Source organism: Petaurus breviceps, unplaced genomic scaffold (assembly GCF_028583685.1).
Source record: "Petaurus breviceps papuanus isolate PSGF00001 unplaced genomic scaffold, PetGlider_PUasm1.0 90633, whole genome shotgun sequence".
NCBI classification, from domain to species: domain Eukaryota; kingdom Metazoa; phylum Chordata; class Mammalia; order Diprotodontia; family Petauridae; genus Petaurus; species Petaurus breviceps.
In genome coordinates this window covers 9182466-9205426 of record NW_027187293.1, presented here as the reverse complement: position 1 = coordinate 9205426, position 22961 = coordinate 9182466, and the positions used below count along the sequence as shown (strand labels likewise).

The window sequence follows — 22961 nt, the reverse complement described above, 5'->3', positions numbered from 1 at the left end:
CTGATGAAAGTCAATCAATAAAGGCTAACGTGAGGCAGCATCTTCCCCCTAACAGTGGGAAGAACACCAACTCTGGATGTACCTCTGGTATTTACACCCTCTGTGACCTGGGTCACATCAGTTAACATCCCTGGGCTTACAGTGTCCTCCTCTATAAAATGAAGAGGCTAGACTGGATAACCTCTGAACTCCCTTCCAATTTTAAATCTCTGAACCTAACTATCCCTCTCATGTACATTTTCTTCACTTAATTCTCTCACCTTATCACTGTCAAATGCAAGCATCACTATTAGGGTTTTACCTGATTTGGACTTACCTGGTTTTCTGCTTTCTGCAAACACTGTGCTAGGTACAATATAATAGATGGCTATCAAATGATCAAATTTGGAACCATTCAGGTTTAGAGACTCTTGAAATACTTTTCCTATTCATTTTATGGAGTTGAAACACTGAAGGACAATAGGCAGCAGAGCTGAGAGAGATGGGGAGGGGGGTAGAGGAAGAAAAGGGGAGAAAAAGAAGGAGAGGGAGAGGGAAAGAAGGAGAGGAAGATATAGAAAGAACAGAAAAGGGAGTAGACCCTAGGGTCTCCTTGCCCTGAAATATCTAATTAACTTGGCTATTGCATGTAACCTTCTAACCCAGGAATATTCCTCCACAAGTCTTGTTCCCTGTTCTCATTGGTGAGTTCCTCCTGGGGATTCCATTTCATGGGAGGGCCCAGGCCATGCAGACTTCATTTCCCTCCCATCCCTTTTCCTGATTTTCTGTACTTTAAAACCATCCCCTATCTTGCCAGGGATTTTCATCTTCACCTTTACTTCTCTACATACTTTTTATCACTCTTTTGTGTATCTTCAACCATTAGAATGTAAGCTCCTCGAGGGCAGGGACTGTCTTTCTTTTTGTCAATATTTGTATCCCTAACACTTAACAAAGTCCATACCACATAGTAAATGCTTAAGGAGTCAGTGTAAGGGGGAAGTGGGAGCAAGTTGTCCAGCTATGAATTCTTGGGAGTAAAACATTAAGGAATGATTGTAAAGGAGAAAGGACACATGAATATGAACTCTTGGAGGTAATTCTGTAACCAAAGTGAGTGAGCCTCTGTATCTGGGGAATTTTGTGGCCCTGGGTCCTGGTTCCCATAAGCAATCCTGGCATATAAGGACAGTTATGGCATGCTGTAGAAGGCATGAATAAATTAATGACACATTTATGTGTAACCAGTGGTGTCTTCTTGGGAAAGGAAAACATAGGAAGAAGCCAATAGGACCCCAAGCTCAAATATGAGTGTAATTAGAGAGCAGTAGTTAAATGCTTTTGATCCTGTGTGAATGGGTCTTTAACTTCCTCTCCCAACTCTTCCCAGATCAGGATTAATAGCCATACCATAGCAACTCTGTCCATCTCCTCGGAAGCCAATGGAGCACTCGCAAACAAATTGACTTCCAGGACCTGGGCGGCATGCTGCATTTGTGTCACAACCATGGGTACCCGTGTAGCAAGGATTCTGAAGGGAGTCAGGGGAGCCATCTGAAAAGAGAGAGAGATGTTGAAATTAATTTTCTAAGAGTGTCTAAACATTCAGTAGAATGCCTTTGGCTTTATTCTTGACTTTGAAAAACATGCACAGTAAGTGCTACATGAGTTCCTCATTTCTGCTTAAGACAGCACATCAATATCTCTAGATGGAGTACTGGAAGAGGATAACAGGTGACCCACATTCTAGATTAAACACTATACTTTAGTCTTCCCTTTGGCTCAAAGCATACATTTGCAAAATCATGCCAGGCACTGAGAGTCAAAGAAGGAAAAAAAGAGTATGGAAAGTCAAAGCATGGATTGAAAGCATTCTCTCTCTCTCTCTCTCTCTCTCTCTCTCTCTCTCTCTGTCTCTCTGTCGTCTCTCTCTCTCTGTGTCTCTCTCTCCCTCTCCCTCTCCCTCCCTCCCTTTCCCCCCATAAAACTACTGCTTTACATACCCCCAATAGGACCAATTGAATTGCTCAAAGCATATCTCAAGATCTTTTCTTCCTTATTGTATAGGACAAATACACTATCCACAGAAAGTTGCTGGGTGGGAGGAAGAGGCTGTCGCTGGTCTTCATGAGTGCACTCCTGGAAGGTAATGGTCTGCCTCCACTGGTAAGTGTAGGTACGCGAAGAGGCAATCCCATCTTGAGCAGGTTCAGTCACTTTATACTCCCTGGTGGAGGAGGATGTGATAACTGGAAAAGGCAGAGAGATAACAAGTCATCAACAGCAAGAAAGGAAATCTTGAACGAGGTTTGAGGAATGATATACCAAGGCCTATCTTAGTGGGCCAAATCCTTCCCACCTGAAATTCTACTAGAAGAGAGACTGGAACAGGTGAAATAAAACTACTTTTCCTTTACTAGGACCAATCTTTTTTCCTCTAGAAATTCCTTCTTTTTCCTATTATTTTGAGTACATTGTGGCTTTCTAGGATTAAGGAGTTTTTTAAATAAAGAATTTAAAAATGGATCTAGGACTGAGGAAGCCAGTTTTGTGTCAGAAGGCAGTTTTCACAGTTATGAAAAATCAGTAATCAAACATAGAAAGGCAATGAGAGGCAGATTTTCAGAGGAAAAGAAATCTTGCTGTTCTCTTATGCGTTGTCTACCTTCAACTTTCTGCTTTAAAATAAAAATTTATACAGAGCCTTTACATTTTCATGCTTCACTGTAGTTTTCTACATAATAGGAGCTCACCAAAAGATAAAATTATAAATTAATGACACAGTAGGCTTCCTTGTATCAAAGTACTGCTTGCAGTGCTGTTTAAATTATCTATATACAGGATTTTGTGTTTCTACTACATTCTGCCACCTTTCATAGAAGCAGGGAACCAAGTGGGATTCAATATATATATATTTTGGAGGGCAATTGGGGTTAAGTGACTTGCCCAAGGTCACACGGCTAGTTTTTGTGTTCAGTGTCTGAGGTCAAATTTGAACTCAGGTCCTCCTGACTCCAGGGCCAGTGCTCTATTCACTGCACTACCTAGCTGCCCCTAGGGATTCAATATTTAGAGAGTTATGCATTTCTTTACTCTAACAGCAAGAAAAAATAAGGCACAGAATTTTCTTGGCTTCTTATAGTTGAGAAAACATTTTATTAGCAACTCTTTGATACAGGGCTTGGAGGATGACAAGGATTCTCATCCTAGCTTCTTAATTATTTAGGCAGCTAGGTGGGCACAGTGCATAAAGTATTGGGTCTGGAATAATGAAGACCTGAATTCAAATCCAGCTTCAGACATTTACTAGTTTTGTAATCCTGGTCATTTAACTCCTGTCTCAGTTTCCTCATCTATAAAATGGGGATAATAATATCACCTACCCACCAGAATAAGAGATAATAATTGTAAAGCACTTAGTATAGTACCTGGTACATAGTAAGTGATGAATGTTAGCTATTATTGTTGTTGTTTTTTTTTATTATCCCTTAGGATTGCCTCCTCTGGCCAATATATACTCTTGAACTCACTCATCCCTTTCCTACTACTGTACTGTGTCATTATTTATCATTATCTTCTCAGTCTTGAATGCATAGCTCCTGTCTCCTCTTATTATAAAACCTTTCTGCCAGCTTAAAACCATTAGATAACACTTTTTTCTATGAAGCCTTCCCTGAGGCCTCTCCAGTCATCTGTCTTACCTAAGTTCTGTCATAATACCTGGCCATACTTTGCCTATGTACTTAAATTCTAATCGTATGATAAACTTTATCACTGTATTATCTCTCTTACTAGGGTAAGGGCACTTTATCCCCATAGCATTTAATACAGATTTATTGAATTGAGACTGTGTGATTCTCAGTAAGGGAGTCTAGGTTCACAGATCACTGCATCTAGAAACTTGGGCTCACCAGAGTTGGCATAATGGTACAGTTCAGTGTAGGGTTCTATCTGGACAGTGGAGCCAAATGGGATCTCAGGGACACGTCCATCCAACTCCGTAGTAATGGTCAGGTGGCCATGCTCATCAATGCCATTGAATTTCTGTTTTATAACCATCTTGTCCGGGTGCCCAACAAAAGTCACTTCAGCTTGACGGGTGAACTCTCCTCCTGTAAAATAAAATCAGTATGATTATTGCAGAAGAGTCAGCTTACTGGCTCCAACTATTACTGGGCCAGCAATAAACACTTTCATGCTTAACTCCAAACAAACAACAAAAAATAATCATGCTGAGGCTCTGGGAGGTTTGAACTTTCCTTGTATATATCTATAAAAGTCTGTGTTACACTTAATGGCTTTGTGACCCTAGGCAACTCACTCAGCTTCTTGTATGTCTTAGTTTCCTCATCTGTTTAAAAAAAAATACACAATGGTAGTGCCTGCCTCCAAGGGATGCTATGGGGATCAAATGAGAAAACATATGTAAAGTACTTTGCAAACCTTAAAGCATTACAGAAATGTGAACCATTATTACATCTTGTCCATTCTTACTCCTAATAGATGCTTAATAAATATATGCTGGTGAAATTGGAAAAAAAAAAGTCTATGTTGGAACCTTGTTTTTATTTGGCTAGAGATCTCATGTAAAAGTGACTAGAATAATGAGTTTAACCTTCTTAGGGCCAATTTACCTTCTGCTACATGGCCGCTGGGTGCCTGCCAGCTTGTGATCTTACAAAAAACATGCTGTTGCATAACTAGCAGAAGCTGGTGAAGGAAGACAATGGTTCAGTACAACCTGCCACCACTACCAGAACAATTCTAAGAAGGACATGTGTTACTGAGAAAAGTGGTTCAGACACACCACATTCCTTGATGGAGGATGAAGCATCCATTCATGAAAAGTGAATTTCTCGTGCCTTCCTCCTCTTGGAAGAGAGGCAGGACTATTAGAGTAAAATGGTGAATATATCATCAGATGTGGCTGCTGTATGTATGCAATGTTTTTGCCTAATATTTTTCCTTGTTTCAAGGAGAATTCAATCTCGAGTTGAGGTAGGGGAAGAGGGTCTGACCCCCAATAAATGAGAGTGATATAAAGACATCCACAAAATATATTTAAAATAAAATTAATGTTTCTCCTCTACTCCTTTCTCACATTTGCCTATTGCTATTATACAGTTACATAAGCCCCAGTTGTAGGTTCGAGGTCTCTGGGGCTACTGAGAAGGATGAGAAGTAGTAAGAAAAGAAATATAGACTGAGCGAATAGTGTTAGTGCACATAAAAGATTCTCTTAATCCATCAAATTCTATTGACAAAAAAGTCCATGAGTGAGAGGGTATAAGCTATCTCCTCTTTAAATCCACTCTCACATCCCAAGTGCAGCCCAAGGAAAGTTATTGCTTAGCATGTGTTAACTATGCCTCAGATTCAACTGTAAGAGTATTCAAATATACAGGACTACACAAGGCTAGATTAAACTTTTTGGTACCTAGTTTGTTCACTATAGCAAAATACAAAAGATCAAGTTCCATCCATACACTGACTCAAACCCAAAGGAAGTTGTAAAATTTGCAAGCGGTATGGGGTAGAGCCTACATATATACAACATGGCATGTTGTAACTGCTTTTGCTGATACTAATTTGTAGGTTCCTCTTTAAGCCAAAAAGGTCCTCTGGTAAAACAAATTTTGTTCTCTGTCTGCCTGGAAGCTAAAGTCACATGAACGTGGCCCATTTAATTTTGAAATGCAGAACTGATTGAGGCAGTTGGATCAGCACAAAAGGAGGAATGGAAGGCATTTGGATTGAATAGGATTTATATTTTATTCAATCCTATAAAATAGGATTGAAATCTTGACCTTAGAGGACTAAAGATGTTGAATGCTTCCCTCTTATGGACAGAGAGGTGCTGAATTACTGGTATGGAATAAGTTGCATATTGTCAGGTATGGTCAACATATCAGTTTGCATTGCTTGACAGTACTTCTTGTTTTAAGGGAGGGCTTTGTAAGGGAATAGTTAATAGGAAGGAATTGTAATCTAAAATAATAAAAATCAATAACTTATTTCTAATAAAAGATGACCGTCATTCAATTAATAAAAGAGACTAAATATGGATGAGCCTTGAGTTGAGGCTAAAAATGAGCTGAAATGGTATCTCAACCTCCCTGATATCCCGGGCATTTGGGAAGAAGACAGATTGAAAAGCCAGGGATACTGGCTTAAAACAAGACAACAAAATCATTCTCCAAAGTAGTGCTGGAAAAACACAAGTCAAGACTCACTTTCAGGTTTCTGTGTTTCCCCTGAAACATTATAATCATCAAAAACCATTTGAGAAGGGATATGGTTTGGCTGTCATGGTTGACATGCTATCTCTCTAGCTACAAAGAAAACATATGGCTGCACTCTGGTCACCAAAAAATATAAAAGCATCTAATTTTCTTGAGAGATGAGAATTCAAATTTTCATCCTGTGCTGCCAAACACCAAGAATCTCATTAGGGTGGTACAGAAGAAAAAGCTTTGGTTTTGAAATTAAAGGATCTGAGTTCAAATTCTGACGCTATTTAAAATACCAGGGTAACTTGGAGCATGCCACTTTGCCTTTCTGGGTCTTAGTTTCTTCATCTATAAAATGAGGGGATTAGATTAGATGACCTTTAAGGTCCCCCTTGCAGTTCTAAAATCTATTACTCCTCAATTTTCTCATCTGAAGAACGGGGATAACAAAATTTATAACAATTATCTCACATGGCTATTATGAAGTTCCAATAAGACGATGTATATAAAAAATCTGTATAAACCTTAAAAAATGTAAATATCAACTTCTATTGCTGTACCATTAATATGATCATGAAATAGCCCTTGGACTATGACTGAGCCAAAAAGAAAAAATGCTAACATTTAGAAATCAGAATATTCTAAAGGTTGGACCACCCATTTTAAAAAACACTTAGTGGCCCCTCACAAATATGGTCACAGTTAAGGAAGTAATGTAATATGTTCTCTTTAATTTGTTTATGTTCTCTGGTCGTTTCTGGTATGTCTCCCTTCCTAGACTATAAACAACCCAAGGGGAAGAATCCTGTCTTCCATTTCATTTGTATCTTGAAAAGTGCAATGTACACAGTAAGCACTTAATAAATGTTTATTAAATGAACATCTGTGATGATGATAACTAAGGAGAATGTTTAAGAAAGATGCACTATATTCAAGACATTGTCCTAATTGACAAATGTTTGTGGGAGGTGAAGACTCCATAGATGTAATATGAGATAAAAAAAAGAATTTTAATTCTGCCCTCAGGCATTGCTCCATTAACAAAGAGGATGAGTTTCAATGTCATATTTCTTTATAAGAAAGGTTGCTACTGGGGGAAGTGTAACCCAGGCAGTACAAGGACACATCCCAGGAGGTTCCAGCAGAGAAAGTATTATTAAGAAGAAACTAAAATACTGCCAGAAGTGGTAGAAAACATGATGTATGCAACTTGAAGTCTAGGGCCAGAATAAAAGGGACAGAAAGAAAGGCGAGTCACTGGGATAATGTTAGTGGAGGCAGGAAGTGGAGGGAAGAGGCTGACTTTTTTTTTTTTTTTTTGCAGTCAGCACAGATAGGGAAGGATGCAAGAAGGAAAGCCTTTTATTCCACAGTTAAAGATGGGAAACTTAACATGCAAATGCTGGTTGAGATAACATAGTGAAATTAATTCATTTGGCAATTAGCTAATGGATACATATAAAGATTGATTTCTGATCCTTTCTTTGTTTTGGTAGATAGAAAGGGAAAGGGAAAAAATAACTAGGGGGCATTGGGCACTTGAAGCTGGAGGAGACTTGAGGAAGACAAATTTCTGAGTCTGCGTTTATGTGGGATTTTCCCATTTATATTCATCTGAGAGAGAACAAGCAGAGCCTCTGTGTACATACTTTTCTCTATGCTTTCAATGATTAATGGAGATTTTCAAAGACAATGACTTAATTATAAAAGAGCTTCTTTTATTGTCAGAGACTTATTAGTCAAGTAATCAGTTACTGCTAATGTACCTTCTTTGAACATAAGATCTGGAGTCAGAAGAAACTTCAGAGGTCATCTAGGTCAGCCCCCTCATTTTGAAGACAAGGAAATTGAGGTCCCGAGAGTAAAAAAAAAATCAGCTCAAGAAAGAATAGATATTTGTTTTCCCTTTTAACATATCAAGAAAGGGCTAAATGTCAAATGCCTGTTAAATTTTGAATCTGAAACCTAATAACCTACAGAATGTGGTAGTCTGTGTGAGTTCAGGCCCAGGATTGTGTTGTTATGTATGCACTGATGGTGCATTGCCAAGGAATGTCAAATTACCAGTTATCTCTGCCATGAAATCTCTGCTAGATCATGATATAGCCCCAGGCATTGTCAATAAGCATCCCTCACTGAAAACTGACAGCACCTTTTGCCTTCATACTGTTATAAAGAATACAATTAACAGTGTGCTCTACCTACAGAGACCAAAATGATCTTCAAAATGTTTTCCACCCAGGCATAGTGTTCCTTTCTGATGTCCAATACCCAACCCCATCTCTGGCCTCCACAAGCACTCTAGGAAAAGGCCAGTTGATCCAAAGATTATGATATAAGGAAATTACCAGTGATGCTGAATCCATTCTTAAATCCTTCCTGCTCAACAGCAAACATCCATCCAATGATGCCTCCCACAGGAGCCAGAGGTACCAGAGAATATCCCAGGGACTCAGGAATGGTGCTGATGGCTGTGTAGGATCTTCCATGGTTCATCACAACATAAGAATGAAGGTCAGTATTCTCAAAGACAATTGGAGTTTGACTATTCCCTACAAAGATCCTTCCTCGAACTTTACCATTAACTCGTTGGGGAGAACCTGTTTGGAAAACAAAAGATTTAAAAAAAAAACCCACAAGCCACAGAGTTTTTAGTTTAAAGGCAGTTTTTTGAAAAGGGGGGAATGGATGAAGGGAAGTTACACCACACCTATTATCATAAGGTAATATGATTTCTCCTGGAGAAACCAAACCATGATAACAGCACCAAGATGTACTACATTAGGATAAGCAAAGAAGTTTGTCCTTTTCTTTCTTTTTTTTTTGGAGGGCAGTTGGAGTTAAGTGACTTGCCCAAGGTCACACGGCTAGTTGTTGTGTTAAGTGTTTGAGGCTGGATTTGAACTCAGGTCCTCCTGACTCCAGGGCCGGTGCTCTATTCACTGCACCACCTAGCCACCCCAAAGTTTGTCCTTTTCCAAGACTAAATTTAAGAAAAATTAATGAAATGAAAAATACGATATGAGACATCATTATGCAACTGGGGCCTTAACTGTTATGAGATTAGGAAAATCCCATTGTGCACACCACAGGTGGCAGTTTGGAACACATCTGCAATAAGTCTCTGAACAACAACAACAAAATACATCACTGTCATTCAGAAAATTAACAGAAAGACTATGACACAAGAATATTATCTAATGCGTCATTACTTCTAAATGAAAGAGGACCCATTCATCCTAAAATGTCCCATCCCAATAACCCCAGTCTAAGTCTTGCCCTCTCAGAGATAATCCCAGGGCCTTGGAACTGGAACCACAATAAGACTTCTTCCTCCAAAAGCTCCACCCCAAATCCTGCACTCCCCCTCCCAACAGTAGACCCTAAAGATCTCTGGGTCTCAACCTTAGTGCTGTGACTGCCTGCTAGGATTTACTGGGACTTCCCATACGTACTATAGCTGGACTGTTCTATATGTATTATCAGCCTCCCATTAGAAGGTAAGCACTTCGTGAGCAGGGGCTGTCTTGATTTTCTATTTGTATTCCCAGCATGAAGCACAGTTCTTAGAACATGACAAGTCCTTAAATATGTTTCTGTTCATCCTATTTGAATCTCTGTCTTGGTCCTGGATTCAAAGAATTCCTGTGGTCTCACACAATGGAGTAAACCTAGCTTAGTTTTCTGGCATAGACTCAGTTGAAATATACATAGAGAACTGGAGAAGTTAATCTCTAAATGGCCCCAAACAGTTAGACCTATCCTTCAAAATTCCCATTTTCCCCACAAATGTTCTAACCCCCTTGAGACGTAATGGCTAACACTGGAAGTTTGCTCAACACAGACTAGGACTTCTGTTAGAACTAAGAAACCAATTACCTTGGGGAAGGAGTGACCTGATTCAAATAAACTCTCCAAGCAAAAGGAACTTAGACAATTTAAATGGTATTTACTTTGCAGAGTATTTTCTTCACCCTGAGACCAAGAACTGGTCATATTCCCAGATTTAGGAATGGTTAAACAAATTTTAGTGTATGAATGTCATGGATCGCTAAACTGTGAGAAATGGCAAATGTCATTTTGTCAAATTCAGAGAAACATGAGAAGATTAATATGAACTGGTGCAAAATGAAATAATCAGAACCAAGAAAATAATATGCACAGGAATTACAACTATGCAAACAGAAAGTACACACAAAAAAGGGAAAATTGTAGTCTGTGAAATTAAACAAATTCAGCCTCAGAAAGGAAATGAGGAAACATCCCTCTCTTCTTTGTAGAGCTTGGAGACTATGAGTGTGGAATATCCCATATCTTCACATATCTTTTCCACTCATTGGTTAGTTTTGCTTTTTTTACTTCTCTGTTTTATTCCTTGTTCCAAAGGATGGCTAGCTAAGTAGAGGAGGTAGAGAGATACATTTGGAAGTAAAAATGATTTAAAAACAACAGATAACAATTTTTAAAGGAGGTAGTAGGTTCCCCTTAGCTGGAGACTTTCAGGTGAAAGATTGATGGGGAACTTGTTAATGTATGAATGGGCTGTACTAATTAACCTTAGAATTCTCACTCTGAGATTCTGTGATTCTGTATCTTGAATATGGTAGGTGTTCCATGAAAATTTATTAGAGAAACAATTGAATGAATGAGCACAAAATAATTAAATTCACACCTGGGTGGATTCCATATCTTCATTATTATCTAGCTGTTTTCCATATCTACAAGTAGCCAATCTAGAGTACTGGACAGTTTATTCCATAGCATTTTGAGCTTGGCATAGTTTTCCACATCAATTTTTCACGACACTGAAGAATGTTATGAATTCAGTAGACTAATACCAAAAAAATGCATCCTAGGAACAATTACAATAAAGAGTTGAGCCAAGTTAAGCTAATAAAGGGAGGGTGAGGGGATGAAATGTCAAATCTTCAACTGAAAAACTAAGTTTTTAAAAATAAGAGGAAAGTCAACAAATATTTAAGCCACAAAACCACTTTTTGTGCAAGTATGTGGTGTGTATGCACAATTGAAAAATAAATTACAGAAGGGTTTAATTTCTGAACTTTCTGTAAAATAGAAAGTCTTTGCTTCCAACACTGATAAGGTTGATTTTTTTTCCCTGAAGACTTATTGGTAGCTTTCTACTCCTGAGTTGGGGTGTTAATTGGTCTGGTTTAACTTTTTTTTTTCTTTGTTATAAGAGAAAGCTCATGGAAGGTCAAGAAGGGAGGTTTATATTCAGAAATGACTGTGATACAGAAACAAAAGGCATCAATTTAACTTTTTTTTTAAGTAAAAAAATGGATTGTAGGAAACTGAAAAAAATTATTCTTTATCCTGATAAATGCCTTCAGGGTTCCTGAGGTCAAACTTACAAAATCATGGAATTCAAAGACACTACAGAGGTCATCTAGTTCAACCTGTATCTAAATAGGGAACCTCCTGTCTACAAGATACCCAACAAGTCACATAGTCTTCATTTGAAGACTTGCAGTGGGGAAGAACCCACTACATCCCAAGGTAGCTCATTCCACTTTTAGATAGTTCTAATTACTGTGAAGCTTTACTTTACATCAAACTACTGTTCCTAGTTTTCTCCTAGCCCTGCCAAAAAGAACAAACCTTCTATATGACAGCCCTTCGTAAAATTGAAGACAGCTAGCTTGGTCCCCTTTATTCTCCTCTTCTCCAGGATAATCATTCCTAGTTCCTTATATGCCATGATTTCCAACCCTCCTCAAGCAGAAAAATGTCCTGCTTATCAGGAGATTTTCTTCCTAAAATGTTACTATCAAAACTGAATAAAGTTATACAGATACGATCTATGACTGTCAATATACACAAGACAACTATCTCCTTTATTCTGAATATATAGAAGCTGTTTTGGCTGTGACAATATGCTGAGCTGGTTCTAGGGCCCCCAGGGTCACTTCAGAGAACTGGCATCACTAGAGAGGCTGAGATCAATCAATCAGGAATCTTTTTGATCATTGGGCCTATCAAGAACCAAACCACATCTTTCTGGGAAAGGACACAGCTAAAGCAAATCTCAATCAGTGGATTATACCCATGGGGTTGATCCAGGAGCCTAATGATTTAGTCCCCTTACATTCCAAGGTACCAGGGCTTGTCATCTGATTCAAGGGCACCTGACAAAAGGAACTGAAAGGTGAAGCTGGAGGAGGAGGTGTTTTTTAACAGAGTGCTAAATTCACAATGTTTTTAAGGACAGCCCCAGAATCTAATAACCTATTAGGTTTACAGAACTGTATTTGTGAAACATATTTCTTTGATAGCAAATTCAAATAGAATTCAGTAGCGTTTACAGAATGGTAAAGAAGAAGAGAAATCAGGGTTAATGGAAAGCTACTAATGATTCCAGTCCCTGGTTACCTAATTTCACTATTTCTGCCCATGCTCTTGCATTAGATTTATCTACATTAAGGGCTGAAGCATCTAAGATAAAATATATATATAGTATGGGAAAGAAACAGACCTACTCAAACCAGAACAAACAGATTTAAAGACAGCCCATTAGCAAAGTACAGAAGTACAGGGAGCAAGAGATTCAAAAATCACTTGTATCATTTAGACATATTTTAGGGCTTCTTTTTAGTACTTTAAGGATCTGTGATTTCAGTGACCTGAGACTCACTCTACCAGTGCAGATGATAACCTTCCCACTCTTTAGAAGACATACTTCATGAGACTCATAACTAAAATTTCCATCACTTGGTGACCAACCTTCTTTCTGGTACTGAGAGTCCCTTCAACCCACTTCTGAAAGTGCTAGATGTCTCCAGAGACTTGGGTGAAAGCAGTACTTTAAAAGCAAGTATTCCCTTCTCTGCCATCCCCTCCAACACCCCATCAAATCCATTATAAGGAAGTATTACTCACCTTCTGCAACGCACTGTCTACCATTTCCAGTGTATCCAGCAGCACAATGGCAACAAAAACCAGTTGGATAGTCTCTGCATTGTGCATGAATAGAGCACTGGTATCTGTTATTGGCACAAGTCTGTCGAGAATCAGTGTTGTACCTGAAAACTGTTTAAAAGGAAAAAAAAACACTCCAGTGAGGGCCTCTGTGAATGTTACCTGTGACTATATTTTGTGATGCCTTTCCTCACACTGCATCTAGAGCATAGGTTCTTCTTTATTTAAAAACAAAACATACATATATATATTCTTTTTCTTAAAAATTTGAGTTCCAAATTCTCTCCCTCCCTCCAGTCCCTCCCTTAACCACTGAGAAGGCAAGTAATATGATATCAATGTGAAATCATACAAAACATTTACATGTTCAGCCATATCAACAAAAAAAAAAGAGTCGAAGAAAAATAAAGTGAAAAATAATATGCTTCAATCTGCACTCAGAGTTCATCATTTTTCTTTTCTGGAGGTGGACAGCATTTTTCGTCATGAGTCCTTTAGAATTACTTTGGATAATTGTCTTGACTAAAGTAGGTAAATCTTTCACAGTTGGACATCACTACAATATTAATGTTACTGTATACAATGATTTCCTCACTGCTCACTTCTGCTTACTTCATTTTGTATCAATTCATGTAGGTCTTCCCCGGTTTCTCTGAAACCACCCCTTTTGTCATTTCTTTTAGCACATTATAGTATTCCATCAGAGCAAGGGTTCTGAATGTGGAGTCTTAACCACTGAATTTCAAAGGGGTCTATGAACTTAGATGGGGGGATAAGTTTCATCTTTAATTTCACTGATGTATAACTGAAACTTAATATTCCTTTTCAACTATAAATATTCTGAGAAGAGGTCCAAGGGGCTAATCAGACTGCCAAAATGAGTTTTTTTGAACATACAAAGAAAGGTGGAGAACCTTTGACTTAGAGGAATTCATAATTGCTTACCAGAGGTGAGATAAAACATAGCTATAAAGAGTAAAATTCACTACAGACAAAAAAAGGGTCGGGGGACTCATTGAAATGGGAATGGTACCATTACTCAAATAACCAAGGAAGATAAGAAAGTTTGAGCTCATAATGTAATTAATGACTGGGGGGAGGGGGCAGAACTGTGATTTCATTGGTATAGAGAACTCTTAAGGAAAAAAAAAATTCCTCTACAAATGAATTGCCTGGGGAACTGAGTCACCAGGTGGATCACAAATCGAGATGTATCAGAGGCAGGACATGAACCCCAGACATCCTGACTCTAGGCCCACTCTCCATCTGAAATGCCATGCCTTTTAAAATAAGACCTACCCTATACTAAGTCACATTATTTCCCAAATTCTAAAGGACAACTATTTTTGTCAACCTGGAAAAATTTTATGATTTCTTAAATAAGCTTAACAAATCTAATGACTCCTTCCTTCTTCCCCTTACATCCTACTTCAGAAAGCAGAGTTGGTGGTACAAAGCAGAGAACTTTGTTGTTTTACTAGTTTACAGTATAGCTTAGGTTGGGGACTACTGTTATATGGGATACTTACTATCACTGAAGAACAAATTCATTATGCGGGTTGGTATTAATGTTGTTACATTTAATATCCATTTTAATGTGCCAGACATGAGAATTAATCTGAAGGTAGAGTCATATAGGTGGGGGCAGCCACAACATCTCACAATAGGCAATACAGAAGCCTTAGTCAGTAATCAGAAGATAGCATTCATACTACACCTAGGTAAGCTACTCCCCAACGTTTTTCATAAATATAATATATAGTCACACCTGGCTTAAAAACCTTTGATCAAAGAAAAAAGAAAAAACAAACTTCCTATTTAAAGATCTTAGTTTCCTTTTGACCACAACTATGAACTAGCTCATTTAATTGAACAATCCAGAGCAAATTAATTTTGTATGTGGTCTATCTTAAACACAACAGGGAGTGAGTTTCTGGCTGTGATAACAATCCCGTGCATAATTAGAAGCTAACACATGAGTGAAGTCAAAAGCAATAGAAATTTAATCACATGTAATTTCTATTAATCTTCCGGAGGAATGGAGTCACATAAGGTACATTTTCAGGGGATGCATAAATAGGGAGCTGGGAAGAAAGGAAATCAGGGCCTTTAACTGAACAAACACGCTTGTAATGCTATTGATTACCCAATCTCCAACTGTGCCCCAAGCTTTCAAGCAGTTTCCCTGTTGCCTGTCTGTCAGTGGGGGCCTCCACCGATAACATCACAAGTACATTGAAGGCTAGGGTGAAGTCATTTTTCACTTGCTAATGAAAACAGTCAAAGAGCTAGGAAGGAGCAAGAGAAGGAATAACACCTGGTTTTAGACCAGATTTTAGTTTTCAGTTCAAGGCTTTTACTAGCAAAAATCTCCTTTCAACAAACATAAAATATCCCACCATGGGTTAGGAGAGGTGGAAATGGTCTTGCTTAAAATATGATCATTTCACAATTGAGAAATTCAGACATACCTAGATAGGGTGGAAACATGGCAGGAAATAGAATGAGAATCAAACTAGACATCTGCAAGTGAATAAATACATCTGAGGGAAATGCATCCAAAACATCTGGGAAAGATTAATTGGAAACATAGTTTTAAGAGGCAGATTGCCATGTTCCTAAGAACTTTAGTATCATGTAAGACACCAATGATGAAATGTTTAAAGGAGGGAACACTGATGCCTTGGGCTTTCAGTCAGGAGTCAAAAGGCAGTCTTTTCCTCATCCTGCTGCCAGTTTGTTACATGACCTGGAGTAAGTCAGCACCTTTCTCTGCCTCTGTCAGCTCCTTCATGAAATCAGAATATCACCACGTCCCCACGTCTTGCCTTTTGCTTTCATCGGGAATGTCAAATGAGGTTCAAGTACAAAATATGACTTATGATTGCCTTTGTTGGCTATGTAGTAAATCACAAGGAGATAAAAAGGAAACAATAAAACTTCTCCAAAGTCTTGCAATAACTTTATAGAAGGGGATAAGACCATGCAAATGTCATTAGAAAGGGAGAGTGAGACTATGGAAAGAGCCTTAGTCTGGGAGTCAGAACTGTGACTGGCTGTGAAGTCACAGCTTATAGTCATTTCACCTGAGCCTTAGTCCTTCATCTCTAAAAGGGAGATAACACCTGCCTTAACCTTCCATGGTCCTATCACGCATAAAGCATTTCATATACCTTTGGATCATAGAATCATAGACAGTGCTAGATGGGAACTTAGAGGCCATCGAACCCAACCCCCTAATTTTACAAATGAGGAAACTGAGGCATTGAGTGGTTAAGTGATTTGTGCAGTCTCACTGCTTGTGTCTAAAGTAGAATTTGAACCTAGGTTTTCCTGATACCATGCCCAGTGTTCTTTTCACTATGTAAGCATGAGTTATCATTTAAAAGAAAGGATATAAAATAGACTTGGGGTCCATCCCATTTAAATCTATTTTGCTGAATTATACCATTGTAGCAATAATAAAAATTTTTATGAACATGTTAGTTTTAATAGAAATGCAAGAGAAAAAAAAAGAAATGCAAGAGGGCCTTGTTATAACATAGATTCAGATCACTGCAGGCCAGATTTTGTGCCTCAGAAATATACAGGTAACCAAGGTGGTTTAGTGGAAAATTTGGAATCAGAGCACTTGGATCCAAATACCAGCTCTGTCCCCTGCTGTAGTGGCCACCATACTGGCATACCCAGGATGACTGCTAGCACAAGTTCTTAGATCTGCTTTACTAGGAAAGCTAACTGCTCAAGGAGTCAACAGTCTTTTTTAATCGAATTCACTAGTTCAGGGGAAAAGTCAGCACCCTGAACTTCAGAGAAAATACAAGCAGAGAAATAAAGACCAACAGACAGGGCTCTGACTGCCTGAATGAACTATACACTCTACATACATCCCTGGATCGAGAGAGCCTTTACATTTGAGCAGTTGGGGAAGCTCTGAACATAAAACCACTCAGAATCTCAACAAGATCCTTCTCATAAGTAAGGCCCCAAAGCAAAATACCAACTCAGAGTATATTACAGTTCTCAGAACCAGAAGGCATCACAACCCTCCTGACTCAGTGCCTAATTAGAAATTAGCAAAAGGTGTGAAAGCCTTCCTAAAAGCAAGCCTCCCCTAAGCAAGCTTCCCTTAATGGGCTCCGCAGCTCCGCATAAGGCCTATTAATGGGCAGGGAAGATCTTAAATCCCATTAACATTACACCTGCTACCTGTTTGGGCAAAACCTTTTACACTTTTGAGCCTCAATTTCCTGATCTATAAAATGGGAAGTTAGTAGGTGACTCCAAACGTCTTTCCCTTTTCTTAAAATTCTATCTGTTATTCTGACAGGTTATTAAACCCTATACTCCAAGACTAGCTTAAAAACAGTTTTGTCATATTGCATTTGTATTTTTTATAGACAACCAGAGCAGCAATAGACATAGGAATTACAAAAGGAAAACAACTCACTATCCTGAATACCATGAACAGAACTTAGAAAATTATTTCTGCTTGACAGGTGGATAAATAGAAGGCTAAGGATTAGCTAATAGAATGCTAAGATTAGACAAGGAAAAGACTTAGAAGGGAAATCAAACTATCTTAGAGTATTTAAAGGGTTATAATATGGAATAAGAATAATTTATTATGTTTAAGTGCTAAGGTAAAAATTAGGAGGAGTAGGAGGCAGGGTCCAGATCAATATAAAGAAGAGCTTTCTAATGATTGGAGGTGATTGAAAATGCACAAAATAATGAAGAGCGAAATGAGTAGAATGAAGAGAATGTTGTATACAGTAACAGCAATATTGTTTTAAGAACTTGGAGTGACTAAGCCAATTAACTGTAAAGGAAGGAAGATGCTATCTGCATCCAGAGAAAAACTGATAAATAAAAGTATGTATAGAATGATTGTACTTATCTATGTGTATTTGCGTCTAATGGTAGCCATCTCTAGGATGGAGGAAGGAAATTTAAAAAGGGGGAAAAGAAGAAAGTTACGTGATAAGTTTATTAAATATTTAAAAAGAATAGCAAGTTGCACACAATAGATTGGCAATTTTTGTATTCAATCATCTTTTTTTATTTTGCTATGTTATAGAAATGCTTGATTTATTCCTTAACTTCAGAATAAAATAAATAATCTTTTTTTTTAAGAGGAAGGCAAGGCAATTGGGGTTGTGACTTGCCCAAGGTCACACAGCTAATAAGTGTGTCAAATGTCTGAGGCCAGATTTGAACTCAAGTCCTCCTGACTCCAGGGCCAGTGCTCTATTCACTTCGCCACCTAGCCACCCCAACTTTTTTTTTTAAGGGAACTTGCTGCCTTGTGAGAGTTCTCCATTACTAGAAAAGGTTGGATGGAACAGACTTTTTCATTGAGTGGACAAGATGACCCCAAAGGTCCCTTTCAACTCCTACATTTGTAACAGTAATGTAATTTGATCCCTTTGTATTGGCAAGTAAGCAGGTACTTAGCACTTAGTAATTAATCAAGTCTCTGTTGGGGAAACAGAAGGTATGAACTCCTGTCTCCTGCTGCTGACGTAGCAGGAAGGGGTTGGCTGAAATAGGAAGCTAATGCTATGTGTATATAAGAAAAGACCCAGAGAGGCACAGTCAGAGTTTCTTGGGACAAGAATCTGGGGGCAGAGCAGCTACAGAAGGGAGAATGAAGAACTGAGCCAGAATTTCCTGGGAACTTGTGGTGGTGGAGCTTCTTCTGAACAGGAACCCAGGAGTCTGGGAGTCCAGGAGCTCAGGATTCTGGGAATCTGGGGGTCCAGGAGCCCAGGAATTCCCTCCCCCCAGGCTGGATGAGGTGATTCTGATTTTTTTAACGAGCTGCAGAAGACTGAGGAAGCATGGCTGGGATGCAGGGACTTTGTGGCTTGGTTGAGCCTTGAATTCCCAGAAACAGAAATTGTGAAGGATTTGAGATGGACTAGATCCTGTGAATTTCAGTGTGCAGCAGGACCTACCCAGAGAGCTGGACAAGGAACTGGGAACTGTCTGCCATTGAACCCAGGTGACAGTCTGGTAAATCCAGGTAGAATCTGGGACCATGGAAGGGGATCCAGGGAATCTGAGAACTGGCCCCAAATCAAGATGAAAAGACCTCTGGGTGGGTACTGAGTAATGATGAAATTGTAGTTTACCAGTGACCTAGGGGTGGAGAGTTTGTGTATTCTCTTATGATTGTACTTAGTGATTAATGATACTTAGTAATTGATTGCTCAATAAGTGACTGATTGAGTTAATTTAGTGTGCCCCAGAGTGGAAGACTTTGACTATTGTACTTTGAGATGATTGTTCTTTTTTCTAAATATTGTGACCACTTTGGTGAAAACTATGTGTCCGTTTTAACAATAAGCTGTTGTGAATACTATGTTGTGATTTTCTGTGATAAACTGTAATATTGTAAATGCTGTACCTTGATTTTCTGTGAATGTTTTGCTTTCATTTGTTATGGAATAAAATAAAGTGTTCACTATACTGTGTAATGAGAACCTTAAAAGCTGTTCATAGTAGCATTCATCTGGAAAGCTGCTCGTGCATGGCGTCACAACATTCTATCTAATATATTAAGAGTTACAAATAAGGGAATATGATTCTCAAAGTCATATTTTCTAAGCATCCCTTCAAATAGGTGGGATGGAATGCAAGGATACATGAGAAAGCCCTCTGATATTATCTCTGTATTCACAGTCCCAACTCCAAAAAGCTATTCATTCTCTGAAGGTCTGATGCTTACATTGCAACTCTCTCTAACTGTATTTTTTACAGACTATCAGCTCACATCCTCTCCTCCAAGTTCATGTTCCATCACAGGGGTGTCCTGAAGCCAGCTCAAATAGGCTCATGAGAGAGAGTCAATTGTTAAATTTTTATTCTGGGCATTTACACCTTACATATTGGCAAACACTATAAATCAGGGCTTGATTTATTGTTTTGTTGATTTTTCTAGACTCAAGAAAGAGATAGAGAAAACATTAATGATGCAGATTAACTTAAAGAGCATGTTGTGTATACATGGTTTTTGTTATTATTGTTTTTTTGTTGTGTTTTTTTTTGGAGAGCCCATTGTTAAACATTTACCAGCACACCGCTACTCTATCCAACTCTCAGTTTCCTTATTAGTCAAATGAAGGGGGTTAAACTAGGGGTGCTGAACTATTTTTTTTTTTGGGTCATGGCCCCCTTTTGTATTCTGGTAAAGCCTACGGAGTCCTTCTCAAAAGAACGCTTTTTTTTTTTTAAAGCAATTGGGGTTAAGTGACCTGCTCAAGGTTACACAGCCAGATGTTTCTGGGTGGGTGCTAAGTGCCTGAGCCCGGATTCGATCCCGTGTCATCCCGACTCTGGGGCTGGTGCTCTTACTCGATGTGCTACCTGGCCGCCCCCAAAAGAATGCTTTTAAATAATATAAGTAAATGCTAAATTTCAATTAGAGGTTAATAAATTTTTTAACATCCCAATTCATAGACCGCTCAAAATCTAGCCATAGACCCCTTGGGGAATCTTTGGATGTGAGGTTAAAAATTCTTGAACTATATAATCACTTGGGTCTCTCTCAATTATAAATTCTATGAATTCCATATTGCAAATCTAGCAGAATTATCTACATTTTATACCACTGGCAACTCAAAGTAAAGTAAAGTCCCCAAACATGTACCCATAGCAAGTTAAATGGCCTTACCAATCCCTGTTTCCTCTACTTCATCCACGTCTATGACCTGTGGATGCTGCTGGGGAAATCCTTCAGCTGGGTACAGGAATGACTTGGTTCCCCTAGTAGAAGGATCCGGATACTGATTCACTACAATGGGTTCTTCTACAGGTGGTCTCTCTGTACTGGTGTGACGTGGGGAAATGGGATTTAACACATCATATGTGTCTTCATCTCCCCTGTTGGGGACATCGTAGGGGTCAATTGTGGTGCCCCCATCCTCCAAGCCCAGGGACCTCTCAGACACGCTCACTAGGTCATAGTCTTCATCTTCCTCATCTTCATATTCTGTTCCATCAGATCCAAGGCTGCCATCAGCTGGCACCACACCACTGGCAGTGGAAGGGCTCCCAATCTCAAAAACCCAGACACCTTGACGTCCTGCATTGCTGCTCCTAGGGATAAAATAGGACAGCAACTCTCAGAAAGCATTCCTATCCAAAATTAGTAAACAAATCATAAATAGCCCACACAGATATAAAACAGACTCTCCCCCACTCTTGAGACCTTTGTGTCTGAAATCTTCTGTAGCATACCAAAATAGCACTCTTATCAAAAGAGGCAAGGACTGGGAGAATGGGTTCAAATGGATGTCTATCTGACTTGCCACAGGACCAAGAATTTCCAGGGCCACTGTGATATGTTATGCTATGTACTATTGAACACAGAAACTCTGCTCATAAATACTAGAGAAGGTTTTCCCACTTAAATCTCCTTTGAGATATTTAGAAGGTGGAGTTACAAGAAGCTATTTTATCTTAAAATGCTACTAATTCCCATCTTACTGGTGAAAATCCTGGGCATATAATAAGACTCTTAGTGATTAATGCTAAAGCTACTAAAAATACTCTATCCTCCCTCCCATTTAAACCCATCCCTTTTTCTTGATTACCCTCTTTCCTTTTCTCTTTAATCCCCACTCCTTCCTCAAAATTTTTCCTACTTTGCTTATAACACAGACATTTTAAAATGTTCAACACAGAATTTATTTATTCATAGGGCAGACATTGGGAAGGAGGGACATGCCATCAATCAGGAAGGTTTGAGAGGCACAGTAAGAAAAGCTGGAAAAACCAAGGTAATCTTGAATTTAATCTTGAATAGGTTGTCTGATCAACCCAAATGCCTTAGGTTCAAGCAGTGGAAGCCTGCTGGAACAGGTGAAGGATAAGTCAGAACTTGCTACATGAAAGCTGCTGTGGTTTCCCCTTGCCCAGCCCATTACAAGGGGAATCAAAGGGAGAGAGACAATTTGGGTTCCAGAAAACTCCACTATAAATATCTTCCCCCTTTGCCCTATGCTGAAAACAAAATAGGACCATAGGTTTTTGAGCTAGTATGGACCATAAAGTCATCTAGCCCAACCCCTTTATTTTATTTATTTTTTGCTTTTTGGAGGGCAGTTGGGGTTAAGTGACTTGCCTAAGATCACACATCTAGTAAGTGTTACGTGTCTGAGGCCAGTTTTGAACTCAGGTCCTTCTGACTTCAGGGCTGGTGCTCTATTCACTGCACCACCTAGCTACCCCCCAACCCCTATATTTTAAAGATAAGGAAACTGAGGCCCTGAGATTAAGAGACTTGCCCAGCATTGCAAGAGTTGTGAGTGGGACAAGATTTGAATTCAGGTCTTTTGATTCCCAATTCAGAATTCTTTTCAAGGAAATGTGCTGCCCCTGCTCCTTCCTACCCTGAAAGCCAGTTCTGGTAGAAAGTTTTGGGGTATTTTTTCTCAGAGCCTGGGCTCTGTGATAGTAATGGCAATTAAAGATTCCCCTGTATTGGCTTGGTTTTCAAATTGATTGTGTTAAAGCCCAGAGTTTGTTAATCCCACCTGTGGGATGGGCTGGTTTGGTTTTCAAATTGATTGTGTTAAAGCCCAGAGTTTGTTAATCCCACCTGTGGGATGGACTTTTTGATGTGAAAAGAAAGTCCTGACTGGGAGGAGCTGGTGATGTAGATTTGGAGAGACACGAGAGAGAGGCGAGAGATCTTTTTTTTTTTTGGTAGCTGCACCTCGTGGAGAGAGAGAGGCTAAGAGGATTGCTGGTGGCTGCTTTGAATTGCCCTGGACTTTTGAGACCTGCCCCCTGAGCTGCCAA

The 22961-nt window shown here is 39.0% G+C and overlaps 1 protein-coding gene across 1 annotated transcript in view; it reads right to left on the bottom strand.

Annotated features, from left to right (window-relative positions):
* The window catches only part of NID1 (nidogen 1), a 115437-nt gene that overhangs the window by 72642 nt on the left and 19834 nt on the right, over positions 1–22961 (bottom strand). The window contains exons 4-9 of the mRNA XM_069064502.1: positions 20830–21254; positions 13113–13262; positions 8561–8812; positions 3894–4094; positions 1986–2231; positions 1393–1536 (exon numbers count right to left, since the gene is read on the bottom strand). Coding sequence (XP_068920603.1) covers positions 1393–1536; positions 1986–2231; positions 3894–4094; positions 8561–8812; positions 13113–13262; positions 20830–21254 — 1418 coding nt within the window. The remainder of the gene's footprint in view (positions 1–1392; positions 1537–1985; positions 2232–3893; positions 4095–8560; positions 8813–13112; positions 13263–20829; positions 21255–22961) is intronic.